Genomic DNA, 14,317 nt, shown 5'->3' on the forward strand with positions numbered 1-14,317 from the left:
TTTGCTTCTCATGAGAACGCAAACCAAATAATACTCCAATAATCATTTTTCGTATCGTAAAGGAAAAATGGGGTTGAATTGACTGATTGAATGGTTCAAATTCGGCCGTCCATTGTCTTCAATGGCGTTAACAGCTTTAAAACTCGATTTTGAAAAAAATAATAATATTGTGACTTGAAATGAAAATGCATTGAAAATGACATTAGTTGGACTTCCATTGTCTAATATGATATAAATTGATTTGAAATTCCTGAAAGAATATGTGAAAATTAAAAAGGCCAGCTGAAAAATAACAATTGTATCAAGCAAAAAAACTGAAATAACAATGAAATAAAATACAAGCAAAAATAACAAAATAAAAAAGGGACTATTAACACGAGATGAAAATTTAAAAAAAATAATTAATTTGAAATGAAAATTGAAAATTAAAAGATTCCAAATCAAGTTACTTCTCGACGTTTCGATTGTTAGTATACACAATCGTCTTCGATTGATAACTGGACTTGTTCCTCCTATTTATAGGTCATTCGAGTGCTTTCACCTATCCCCTCTTCCCTCTCTTCGCTTCATCGGTTTTAGCGGAAGTTGACCGTTTGGCGGGAGTTGGTCGTGTTCCGCTTTATTAGAGGTGTCGATATGTTGCGTAACTCTACGCTATCTTGGCTAAATGCGTTGTTGAACCACATATATGCGGCTTCTTTAAATTTTCTCCTAAACCAGTGTTCCTCCTTGTGGATGATTTCAGCTCGAGCCCATTTGATGTTATGTTGATGAGTCCAAACATGCTCTGCTATGTCTGATTTGCTGGTATCTCCTCGCTGTGTGTGTTTTTTGTGCTCGGCAATGCGAACTTTCAATGGCCTCTTAATTTCACCGATGTATGATTCTCCGCACTCAAGGGTATCCGGTAAATGCAATTTTTGGAATCGCAGTCCGCGTTTGGTGGCCTAGTTTTCGTAAGGCTGCTACGGATAGTGTTCTCAGATCTGAAACAGGTTATAATGTTATACTTGGACCAAATCCTTCTAATCCTTTCCGACAATCCTCTGATGTAGGGAAGTACAAGTACTGGTTGTGACGGCTTCTCTTCCTTGTGGAACTCTTGCTGTCTTAGCTAAAGCCTGTTCCACCATCACTTTGGAGTAACCATTCCGTTGAAGATCATTTTTGATGATGTCTAGTTCCTTTTCGAGACCTTCCTTTGTATTACAGAGTTCGAAATCACGGTCTTGTAGAGTCTTGATGATTCCTCTCTTAGTCGATTGTTGGTGGTTGGATTCCTGGTTCAGATACTGTCATGTGTGAGTGGGTTTTCGATATAGAGATGTTTCCCATTTAATGTTGCATTGCCGAGCACAAGAAACACACACAGCGAGGAAAAACCAGCAAATCAGGAATAGCAGAGCATGTTTGGACTCATCAACATAAAATCAAGTGGGCTCAAGCTGAAATCATCCACAAGAAGGAACACTTGGAGGAATATTTTCAATTATTTTGATATTTTATTTGGTAAGAATTACTGTCCACCATTCTCACTTCCAGTGACTTTTTGTACTCAATATAATATTTGCTCGAATAAAATGAAATTTCAAATTCATATACAAGGTTTGTTCAAAAAATAAGGTTAGTTTTCATTTTTCTCAAGAAATATCCATTTATTCATCAATTTCTATGTTATCCCCTCCAACATATCGCCTTCAGATATAATACACTTGTGCCAGCGTTTTTCCCAATCCTCGAAACAGTTCTAATATGCACTTTTTGACATGTCCTTGAGCTCTCTCAGCGATTCGGTTTGTATCTCCCCAATCTTCGTAAAACGCCGGTCTTTCAATCTTGGGAACATGAAAAAAGTCGCAGGGGGGCAAATCTAGTGAATACAGTGGCTGAGGCCTTAGTACAAACAAGCAATGATGAGTGAGCAGGTGCATTATCGTGATGCAAAAGCCACGAATTGTTTTCCCACAATATCGTGTTCTTTGTTTTGGTTCTCGCAAGCGGCGAACTTCAAGATAATACTCCTTTTTGACCGTACGGTCATGTAGCAAGAACTCTTGATGCATTACGCCACGAGAATTGAAGATTCTCAAGTAAACTTGGGAATGGTTTAAGAAACCGAAACCGGTCGTAGCAAAGAAAACATTTATTAGAAATCAGACAAAACTTATTTTCTTTATCATATATTCACATCTAAGGGGAACTACTTTGAAAGTGATAAAATAGAAAGGGAACAAAATGAATAAATAATTATTCCTGTCGCAGGAATGTGAAAATAATCATTTGATCTGGAATTCATTGATTCGATTTGATGTTTATTTCAACAAATCGTTTCCACAGTAACTAATTTCGAGTACAACAAGGTAAGCTGAAATAATTGGCGCTCAGGGGCGACTTCATTGACTCCAGTGGCGCATTTACTTTTTCAGCTGCAGGAAACCCCGGAAAAACCTGCAGCACCACATCATCTGAAGATCTTGATCTGCCAATGTCCTCTCTTTCATAAAATAAAGTGTAAGATGTCTCCAGAGGCTCCAATAAATTCAATACATCTCCAGAACACTTAGTGACACGACTACAGTGAACTACAGTGAACAATGACTGCAAGAAGATTATAATAGTGGTCTGCTAGATTGAAGTGTTCATCTTTTTCGAACCTTCATAAGAGTTTGGTGCTTCCGTCAGAGATTGAGTCATGTTTGAAGATTATCAGTGCTCAGCTATACTTGTTTTCTTATAAGTCAGTTAGTTTGGCGCATGTTTGGCAATACAGTCGATCATCACCTGTTAAAAGTTCCATTTTCAGATGATTGAATAATAAGCTTTGCACGGACGCTAGTTGAAGTTCCAGAAATTCACATACGTTTTTGCTACCTCTTGAACACTTACTACAAAGTGAGGATTTTTCCAGCTATTTTTCCTGCTATCGTTTTGCTCACGAAGAGTATTCAACAAGGACCCCAAGAATTCGGAACAATCTTCTTGTTGTCCTAACGAGTATCTAGTGGACTTCAAAGACTCCAGGAAATCGGAAACTGCAGCTGCATTAACCGGTGTTTAAATTTGGTGAATAAAAATTGATCTTCTGAAACTTCATCTTGTTCTTGTTCTTGATTTTTTTGATGTGCAATATTCCTCTATTTCAATTTTTGATTATCACCTATAATGAAATATTTTGTAGTGGTTTTGTTTTTGGAGATTTCGTTTGGTTCCCTTTTTATGTTTTACATTCTTTCACATTCTTGCTGTCACTTCTTCAATAATCTTTTGTAATTCAGATTTGCAACGTTTTTAAAAAAATGAAAAATGTTATCGTCGTAATTCCTTATCAAGAATTGATTTCTTATCATAATCATGTGAAATTTGAAGAGGTATTCATCTACGATCGAAAGATTAAAATATATGATGGAATTGGCTGATACTTGATGAAAATCCATAACTGACGTATTCAAAAAACACTTTATTATGAGATTTTTACTAAACAGTTTTACAAATACTCGTATTACTTATCTTTGCTTCTGCTGATAATTCAGAATAACAAATAACAGTGTCGAAAATAATTTGTCTTTTTCGATTATAGATTCACTTTCAGCAGATGTTCTGGGCATAGCCATATTGATACCGTAAAATGGGGATCAGGATTTGAAGCCATGTGAATAGTTCCACTTGTCAGGGGTAAAATTCTTGCTAAACTTCCCAAGGAGAACGTATCCCATAATGATGCTGAAGAGCGTATGGCAGCCTCTTTGAAGAATATATTTTGAGAACACAAATGAACACAAATTTGATAGAGCAGGCCCAGCGATTGGAAAACTCAAAGTGGAAGCTGGCAAAAGCATCACTAACAAAAATTTAGCTCCCGTACCAAACATAATCGCACAAGTATCCGGAACTTCCAGATTGAATGATGTGAAAAAAGAAGAGAAGAAAAAGAAGCAAAATAATCGTTATAAACTGGACATCAGTTCTTCTGAAAGTGAGGGTCACATGCAGATTGAACTCGATGATATAACAGACATAAGCGAGTCTTTTTCTGATCTTGGAAAAGAAATAAAAGTTTTTGAAGGTAGCAAACAGACTGAAGGAACATTTATTGAAACTGAAACAGAGACAGGTGAAATCATGAATACAAAGAGTGAGAAGACTGAGACTGATAATGATGAAGTAGACGATTTCGTATTAGTCGCGCTGGAGACTATGGCCGGGGGAACAAAATAATTCGTTGCCCAAATTATCTAGCTAGTTGGGAAATCGTTCATCTGTTCATTTTTGAGGGAAAGCAATAAGGTGGCCGATTCAGTTATATTTTCTGTGATAGAGAACAACTCAGTTGGCGAAGCCCATGAAATCATCAGAAAGTATAAAAAAACCCAAAATATTCTGAAGGGCACAACTTAAATTTGACTGGAAGTATTCCTTAAAAAAATCTACTTATTACCAATGTGCACACCTGAATCTGTTTAAAATCTGTTTTTCCGTTAACCAGCTGTCGCACCCCTACGAACGACAACCCTCAGAAGTCGAAACTTGTGCGAGCTAAGGATTAACGAGGTCTTACCTTTTAACGTGTGATTCCTAACACGGGTTGGACGGTAGCAAGTGAAGATCGATCATTCAGACTAGGGCTTGAACCACCGACCAACACGGCAGTCAATTCGAGTGAGTGAACAAAGCACCCACGCCAAACCGCTTGGCTACCGGCTGAATATGCTCAAATTTTTATTCTGAAGAGTTTTTTTTTAAATTTTCACAAGTTTTGTTATTTTTAAGTGGAACATACGGTTTGCCCCAGATGACCGTGTATTTATTTCTAGAAAAACACTATTGTGTGAGATAATTCTCATTGAAAAAATGTGAAACAATGTATTTCATTCTTGATGTCAGGTATTTTTTCAACTGGCAAAACTCGACGATTTTTTTCGATATTCTTCATTCCATGTCGCTTCCATGCGACTATATCTTAAACATTGAGCCAAGAATTGACGTTTCATGTCGCCCCAGAATAGAGCGACTTGAAAAATCAAATTTGAAATTTTTTTCACAAAAATTGGCCAGGCATTGAATTTTTTCAATGCTTGCCATATATTCCTTTTAGTCCAAAGTAATGTATTATGTATTTTATACAAACTCAAATAACGTAGACGACGGTTCAAGACCAATAACCTGACCAAAACGTTCCGAGTCACCCCATTTTACGGTATCCGATTGATAAGAGATCAAATTCCTCATCCCAACTTGGTATAGAAAGAATATAATAAAATACTTCTTACACCCATCAGAACTAGAATAGTGAGGAGTTGTGTGTTTCTGGCGATATTGAAGAGGCTGCAAAAAGAACTTCAATTGAATTGTTACCAAAAAATCGGCTCAGAAAATCGTGTTAAAAATACTTTCAATACTAGTGTTACGAATATTTTTAACATGCTACTTTGTAAACATCATCTTTCCATACTCTTGACAACCATGAAAAATGACACTTTTAATGACAGTTGTAAAAAAGTTATTCTAAACTAATTTAAGACTGTGTTCAACATCGATAATAAGTCCTGTGGCAGCAGCTTCATCAGCGGAATTGTCAAAAACACGGAAATACAATTATTTGGGAGATAATTTCATTTTTATGCAATAGGAATCGAAACATTTGGTACCTTAGGCCCCCAAGCATTGGAGTTCATTCGTGAAATCGGCATTAGGATATCCAAAGAAACGAATGACCCAAGAGCTACCTCTTTCTTGATTCAAAAAATTAGCATTCTGATTCAAAGAGGAAATGCAGCTTCATGTTTAGGTACAATTCGTCAATCAAAAACCCTAAGTGAATTATCAATGTTTCCCATGAACAAAATATATCGGCATGTACAGACAGTGCAAGAACTAGAGTTGTGCAGTTTGGTGGAAGACTCGCAGTAAAACCGTCAAGCTTTGACAGAAAAGGAAGTGGGAACTCTAAATGAGTCTGAGTTTGATCCTCTGGCTGAGCCCTCGAAAGAACTAATATCTAATTCAGTTGTGAGCAGTTTTGCTTCGAATTCCTTATCCTACCAGTCCAATGAAGGGGTGAATCATCCTATCCGTGTTTACTCAGAAGAAGATAGTAGTGGCAAACGTAGTTGCAACAATAGATCGGTGATACATTCTACAATCAAAACTCTTGGGTTTAATGGTTTAAAAAATCTTGGAAACACCTGTTTCATGAACAGTATAATCAATGTTTATCAAACACGGGATGGTTGCTGGAATACCTAAAAAAGGATGCATTCATGGAAGATATCTAGTATGAAAGGTGTTTCAATCAAATCGTTCGCAGAAGTTATCAAGGAATTATGGTCAGAAGATTCATCTGATAGAGTAATTAACACAGTCTACTTCAAAAATCAGATTCAAAGATTTGCCCCTCGATACATGGGTTCTGCCCATCAAGACGCCCACGAATTCCTTCGATATCTTTCAGAAGGTTTACATAAGAACCTCAACAAAATTACTGAGAAACCTGAACCGATCTTAACTGAGATTGACGAAAAATTGAGCGATAACGGAAAAGCACAAGAGTCTTGGCAGAGATATTTGAATATGAACAACTCCAAGATTGTAGACTATTTCGTTGGTTAATTAAAATCCACTATGAAGTGCACACACTGTGGACACTCATCAGTAACCTTTGATCCTTTCTGGGATTTGTCCCTTCCCATACCACAAAGATCTGGCCAAGTGAGTTTGTCACATTGCTTGGATTCTTTCACAAGAGAGGAAACTCTGGATGGAGATGAAAAACCAATGTGTTCGAGGTGCAAGCAAAGGAGAAAATGTACAAAGTCCTTGTCAATCTATTAGTTTCCCCGTATTTTAGTAATTCATTTGAAAAAATTCTCTCCGACGGAAAGGTTCAGAGGCAAATTGAATGTTTCCATTGACTTTTTTTCAGATGGATTAGATATGAGCAGTTATGCAGCAGACAATGTGGCTCCTTGTCGTTATAATCTATATGCACTTCCAAATTACAGTGGGACTACTTACAACGGACATTACACAGCATATTGCAGACATCCATATAGTGGCACGTGGCATGAATACACACGTGTTCCCAATTTCCCCAAAATCACTTGTGAGCAATGAGGCATATATCCTCTTTTATGAACAGGAGGAAACGGAGCAGCACCTTTGATGTTTTTTTTTCTTCTTTTCTTTTTTTATAATATTAGTTCTTTCAATTGATTTCTATATAACGGATGACTTTTAATAAGTATGAAATCAAAATAGATCTATTTGCAAAAAATTCATTTTCTTGTAAAAATTATATTTTTATTATGGCTTCAATCTGGCAAACAGCTTCTTACCAAGTATTCATAACAATGGATATTCAGCACCCCACGCTTTTTCACAATAAAAATATTTTTTTGTAAATAGATTTATTCTGATTTTGGACTAATTTAAAGCCATAAGACTTATTATCGATGTTGAACACAACTTTAAAATAGTTTCGAATTATGTTTTATTTTTTAGTTTGTGTTACTATTGAAGCGTGTTTTTTAAATATGTAAACTATTATTTATTTTCCACTTTTAGTTGGGATAATGAGATAAACTTATGCAATTATTGTATCGTCACCGATTCTTGATAAGTGTACAAAGTTTAAAATTAATCTGTCCGTTTAAAGTTAGTCAAAATAGAAGTGTGTTTAAAACGATGCTATTACTTCAACTACAAATCATTAACAATATATAATGGAAATTACAGTTTTAAACGTTGGATGGCAAACAATATCTCAAACAATATAAGACGTAATCAAGAGACAAAGAATAAAAGTGTTCATCAGAGTAGTATAATAATAGTAAATAATTCCTTTTAATTTTTTTTTATTTTTTTCATTTTTTTTAATTAGTTTGCAAAACTTGCAATTTTGGAATTGTCCTTCCTGTACCAATTAAGGCATCATACAATACATTTTTGAATTAGATAAAAAGTAAATAAAAATCGACCCGTATATCTCAAATCGCAAATCGGTTTCAGGAATATACTTTTATAGAATTTTGTCTCTGAAATGGTACGAGTAAAATTAGAGCAGCCGGAAATCTAAACAGTAAAATTCCGTATGTAAATATCAAATATTTCAAAACGATACGAGCGCCTATTGATTATTTCTCTAAATGTACAAAAACGACAGAGTTGGAGACGATGCAGCTTTTTTTCCTTCTCTGGAAATAATCTCAACATATACCCTTCGAACAACAAACTCAATTCATCAAAATACAAGTTGAAATCTCTCGGAATTTTATCAAATTATTATACACTCAAATCATTTGCTAAGAACAATTCCAAAAATCATGGATTTGCGCACATTTCAATCAATTAAACCGAGCACTCCGGAATATAACACTCAGTTATTCCACGTCATATCGAAACTCAAGTTTCTAAATCGGGCCAAACCATTAAGTATGAAAAGTTTTGTACTCTTGAATAAATAAGAGACAGAACAATGACAAATATACTCACAGCAAACGAAATAGTTGTAACTAAAACCAAAAGTGTCGATATGTTCATTATGGCAGCTCACAGATAAAACCTCAATGAGACCACAAAATCATTGAGCCACTTTTTATACTAAGCAGAACTTAGATAATTATCAAGTACCTCAGTTCAAAACACTTCATTCGATATAAAAATCTATATTTGAGATTGAGATAGTTCGCTTTTCCTTTCGTTTTTATAATGAATTGGCGATGAATTTCACAACGGATAATCGTGATGAGTATGTTTGAAATGGTAATGCGAGGAAGGGTCCTGAAATAGCACTGATTAAACGAATAACAATTCCACTTAATTAAAAGTATGTCACCTCCACTTTTTTATTCCCCCTACATTGTGAACCCATTCAACATTGTACCTCAAAATATTGCCATTAGTGAAGTTCTTTCATTTTAATTTCTCAGGTTCTATTCAATGCCACAAAAACCCAGGCATCGGTTTTCTCCAAAAAGATACCGTACCTATATGATAGTATCAGATCAGACAATTCCGCTTTCTGCTTCGATAAGTTTGTTGGGGGTGAAAATGGACATCAATACCTATGTCTTGGCACAATCATGTCACTGGAATTGCTAAGGCTGCTTCTATAAAGCTTCGAACACTGTTCCGAACCAGAAAACTGTACACACCCCAGAAACTTTTAATGTTTTAAAAAGCTCAGATCAGAACTTCTTTGGAGTACTATTCTTATGTACGGAAGCATACCCTGAAGCTGCTGGATTCTATCCAGAAAAGAGCCATCCGCCTGATTGGAGATACCAACATCACTTGCAACCCTGATTGTCTGAAACATCGAAGAAAAGTTGGGGATTCGTCTCTCTTCTATATACATACTTTCACCGGAAGTGTTCAAGTGACACATTTTATTCCACCAAGAGCGGTACATATCGTCAGAAATACGCGACGGACTCTGGCTGCTCATCGTATGGATTCAATCTAAAGCGTTTCAAATCCAATGTGAATCACTACTTTCGCACAAGCACCGCTCTAAGATCGCCTTGCTTGTGTTTTTTAAAAAAAGATAGGAACATATGTAATAACCTCATAGACCTAAAATTTCTATAATGAACAATTACACCCCAAATCACCCAAATACGACATTTATCTGACTATGACAACCCAACTAGAAAAATTTTAATTTCGAAATTAACCTCATATTAAGTCAGTAGAATCCATAATGATTAAATGATTATATTTTATATAATGTTCATTCTACCAGGAATGTTTCCTGGTGGAAACAGAACAGAACAGAACAAAATTGGCGAGATGCAGTAAGACATGCAATAGAAGAAGAACAAAAAATATGGGATCTTGACAATATAATTGATGCGACTGTAGAGACACAACCGCTAATTATTAACCTGCAAGACGACTCGAATTCCGAAGATGATCCTGTTTATTTTGAATTTGAATAGTTTTGTTGTAAGTAATCGTAGTTCATATCATTTAAAAATAGGTATTAATTAAATAAATGTATCTTTTACAAATTGCAAGTAACTTATTATTTTTGAATAAAATAAAGAAATTTTTTTTAAATAAAAATACAGTTTACAGTACCTACAGTTTAAGAATATTAATATATTTATTTATTTAAAGTAACTAATGTTTTAATCATATACTCTACGACACTGGTCACTCATTTCCACTCAAAATACCTACATAATCGGATTAAAAGTTTTATAGCTGTATTGTATTTCTTCAGATACAAGGTGGGTTAGTCGAAAACATCTTAAACTGCCAGTTTTAGTTTGGTTTTTGTTATTATATCATATTAGCTGTCCTCTCTGTATTTCAGTTCTCTAATGAGGGTCAAACTTGCAGTGAGCTATCAACAAATTATAAACGGACTATAGTCAAGGTAGTATAAACACCTCCTAGTTGAATCAGAGACACTCTCTGAATTTTCCTCCTTTACATCTCGTAATGATGGGGAAAGTAAGGGTGGAGCAATTCAGACTGGAAAATCAACCAAGAGTTACATGGAATCGGACATAAAACAGAAATTTTGGAATATATGGAGAAACGAACATCAAACATGTTCTTGGACCACATGCAAAATTCATGTTCGCGGTTTAAGTCTCAAAACGCAAGGAGTGAAGAATGAATAACAGTAATCCTGATAACATGGTCGGCAAAAGCATCTGCTATACAAACGGGTCGAAAAACGAACATATGACGGCAGCTGGAATTTACTATGTGGGGAGAAATCTTTATTTCAGTTACCCACTCTGTACACAAAAAACTTCCAAATTGAACTGTAAACAATCCCGTAATGCGCAACATTAATTTTGAGGCCACAAAGAAATGAACGAATCAATATTTTCACATTCTGGGTGCCGGAAAACTCAGATGTCACAGTTAACTGAAAAACTGATGAGTGTGCCAGGCATGGGGGTATCAAAGTCTTTAATGGTACCGAACCGAATTGAGAAGTGGGTCTATAAGGAACGTAAAGAGTACTGGAGAAATTTACCCGGGAACACAAAAGAGTAAACCATTGTAAAGGTACCTGTCCTCCCAATGGACCACACTATCCACTGGGAGGAATGACAAAAAGGAACTGTACAACGGAGACCTTAGCTGCAAGCAATGCAACAAAAGGGCAGAGACAGAAGAATATGACATACATCCAGCAAAAGACCTGTATACACTAGTACAGGGACCAAAGTTATTGAAATGTGTGTCATGAAGAAAATGGGGGGAAAACGCACTTAGCCCATAAGGCTGCGGTGTTTTCCCGAAACTTTGAAGAAACGGGCATGTCAAATGAAACCAAGTAGTAGGGAAAAGAAAATAGTCGGAAACGGAATATTTGTAAAGATATTAGTTTTTGGCATAAAACCTTTTGGTTTTCTATTTCTCTATCATTATAAAGAAATCGATTCAATATTTCATGGTTGGTTGATGTATCAACAGAAAAATCACATCAATAAATGAGGCGTGCCATTGCAAAACTCGCTATATCCATTTTGGTCAAATTCCTAGGCAACAGTGGATTCTGAATATATGCTTGCTTCCTCAAAAAATTTTATGGATTCTCAAATGATTTTCAGGAAATGATATAGCAAAATTTGAAATGCCAAGCCTCAAATTTTCGAAAAATTTGACTGGGTAGGAAAAATAGTAAATTATGTGTCTAGGGCATAATGAAGATGTTATATTCGTGGCAGCAAGGTCTTTTGTCGTAAGTTTTTTTCAAGTTTCACTTTTTTATAAATGTTTATAATCAAATACATAGTTGAGCCCACGATGCCTAGAGTGTATTGTAGTACACTATGAATAAGAAAATTAGTATATCTTGATTTTTTTGACATCAAAGTTAAGTCTGCTTTGTCTGATTATTTCATATTTTCCTAATGGAAGATATAAAACTTGTTTTGCCGAATTTATGATGTGTATGTTACGGAATAAAACAATCTAGTAATTCTCGTCAAAGCAAACAAGAGTGATGCAGGAATTAGTATATATCATCAAAATGATATTTAGCGAGCATAATCATCACACCATTTTACTTACATTTTTCAATATTGCAGTTGAAAATTATACTTTTCTTGAATTATGGAAGATATCCCAAGTCTGGAAATCCATATGATATTCGGAATTACCGTCCAATTTAAATTCTTCCGAATCTATACTTCTCGAAATTGTCATCTATAATCGCGTACACTGCTCATTTTGTAATATCATATCACAGCAACAACTCGTGGGTTCGGCTACCTATATCGGGCGCGTCCTCAGGTGGCGGATAGGGGAACGGCCAGGGGACTGGAGGCCCTGTCCGGGAAGCCAATGTGGCCTTACGGACGGGGTCGCCGGACTCCTGGTCAGTGGCAGAAATAAGCAGGTTGAGAGAAACTAAAAACCCCCAAAAGCCTTTGCAAAGCATGCCACCGTGGACCAGCCTACCCAAGCTAAGGTGTAAGGAATCGTGCCGACAGCTGAATCGTCGCAGAGTAGTGAGACACCTCAAGGTTGCCAAAGAGAGTGTGTGTTCGGCGAGTCTTGGCCTACACCTGCCAATATAAAGGAGATGTCTCGTTTCTTCACCTTCCTGGAAAGGACAGGATGGACGATGACCTAGGAGGACAACTCCTCGGGAGGATGTCACATGGGCCACATGTGGCCTAAGTGCTGTGAGTCTACACTCACCCTCCCTACTCTACAGATACCAGATCACAGCAACAACATGATCCACCATAACAAATGTAATTGTATTGACTCAAAATGTTAGTGATGTTTTAGATAATTGTGTGATAAACACAGATTTTGCTGAATCATTTGAATGACTTGATCACATAATTCTTCTACAAAAACTCCAACAACTTGTTTCCCATAATTCATCCAACACCAGACAGCGCTGTTTCGACCCGCCATAAGTCTCATCAGTGGCGTCTTTGTAAGGGAAGGCGTCATCGTATTTGCTTAATCAGGCTTGTTATTTAAGGACAGTTGAGTTCTTGAATGCATTTGTGGTTCAGCCTAGCACCACTGATAAAACCAATATCGATTGAAAACAGCGCTATCTGGTGTTGAATTATGAATGAGTTTTCTTTGGGCTGTGTTTTCCAACTAATTGTCTTATTGGGAGCCACGTTTATCTTTGATATTCGAGGTTTCAGTTCTGTCAATCTCATAGATGGTGTCTACGTAAAGGGCAATGTCGCCGCCCTTGTTTACTCAGAACTTACTTGATTGTAATAAGTTATTTTTTCAGGTGATTGCAAAATATATTCAGCTGTTGAAACTATCGAAGATTGTAATTTATTACGACAGTTAGAAAATATACAGGCATGGTGTGAAATCAACAAGAATCAACAAAGTGTATCTCAATGTATACGAATATAAAGTAGTGTATTATAGAAGAAAACTTTCAATCACTGAGTGCAATTATCGATTAGAAAGTATTTCAGTGTCACATGATAACTCAGTGAAAGATGTATATTTTGATCAAAATTTGACTTTTTCCAACCATAACAGATCGAGAAGTGAAGCATTGAGAGTTTATGACTTCATAATATATCTGCTCTAATCACTCTTTATGTTTCTTACATAATGTCAAAATTATAATATGGGTCTGTTGTATAGTATCCATTCAACATTTGCTATACTACATTGAAAAAGTTTCCTCAAATTTATTTATTTCAAATCTCAGGGTATCTATTCAGATAGAGGTATCCCATATGAATTTCTTACTACAAGATTTAATATAGAAAGTCTTGATGAGTTGAGCAAAAAACTTGCTGGAGTAATTTTTCTACATAAATAACTGTACAGCAATGTGGATGCTTTGGATGGTTTTTTTTCACAAATTTATGTGTGTCACATTTTAGAAATAGAAGTACAAACATTTTTATTGCCGACTGGCCAAAAGAAATGTGTACCAATTTACCTACCTTCAGCATTTGCAATAATTAAAATTCAATTTAAAATTTATGTGATATCAACTATGATTTCCTAGAATATAATGTTTTTCACTGTGAATTTTGGTATAGTTTTTATCATGTGGGTATTTAACATATGGTATATCTTTTTTTTATACTCCTCTCATTTTTTTGTTCATTTCCCAAATTGTAATATTATAGCTATGAGCACCTATACAGGGTGTTCCTTAAACACATGCTAATATTTAAGGAGGTAATTCTTAGACCCGTTTTAAGGAAAAAACGTCCTATGGACGTATGTCCTAAACGCCTTAACTTTTGAGATTCAGGGTGGCAAAGTTTTCAAAAATAATCAGTTTTTTAATAATAACTGAGATAATTTTGTAGACATCTTTGGCATATTTGGTACATATGTT

At 35.6% G+C, this 14,317-nt stretch overlaps 1 protein-coding gene and 1 long non-coding RNA gene across 2 annotated transcripts in view; one reads left to right on the forward strand and one right to left on the reverse strand.

The window, feature by feature from the left end:
* LOC111507260 (juvenile hormone esterase) overlaps positions 1 to 8,641 on the reverse strand; it is a 40,196-nt gene extending 31,555 nt beyond the window's left edge. Inside the window, exon 1 of the mRNA XM_023162548.2 lies at positions 8,488 to 8,641. Coding sequence (XP_023018316.2) covers positions 8,488 to 8,535 — 48 coding nt within the window. The 5' untranslated portion in view covers positions 8,536 to 8,641. The remainder of the gene's footprint in view (positions 1 to 8,487) is intronic.
* Positions 8,642 to 11,897: 3,256 nt separating this feature from the next.
* Positions 11,898 to 13,555, forward strand: LOC141485705 (uncharacterized). The gene is made up of 2 exons (XR_012467364.1): positions 11,898 to 12,725; positions 13,235 to 13,555. It is a non-coding gene; the product is annotated as an uncharacterized lncRNA (long non-coding RNA).
* Positions 13,556 to 14,317: the final 762 nt, after the last annotated feature.

Source organism: Leptinotarsa decemlineata, unplaced genomic scaffold (assembly GCF_025532065.1).
Source record: "Leptinotarsa decemlineata unplaced genomic scaffold, Ldec_3_MD MMD2_P_RNA_scaffold_2, whole genome shotgun sequence".
Taxonomy (NCBI): Eukaryota; Metazoa; Arthropoda; class Insecta; order Coleoptera; family Chrysomelidae; genus Leptinotarsa; species Leptinotarsa decemlineata.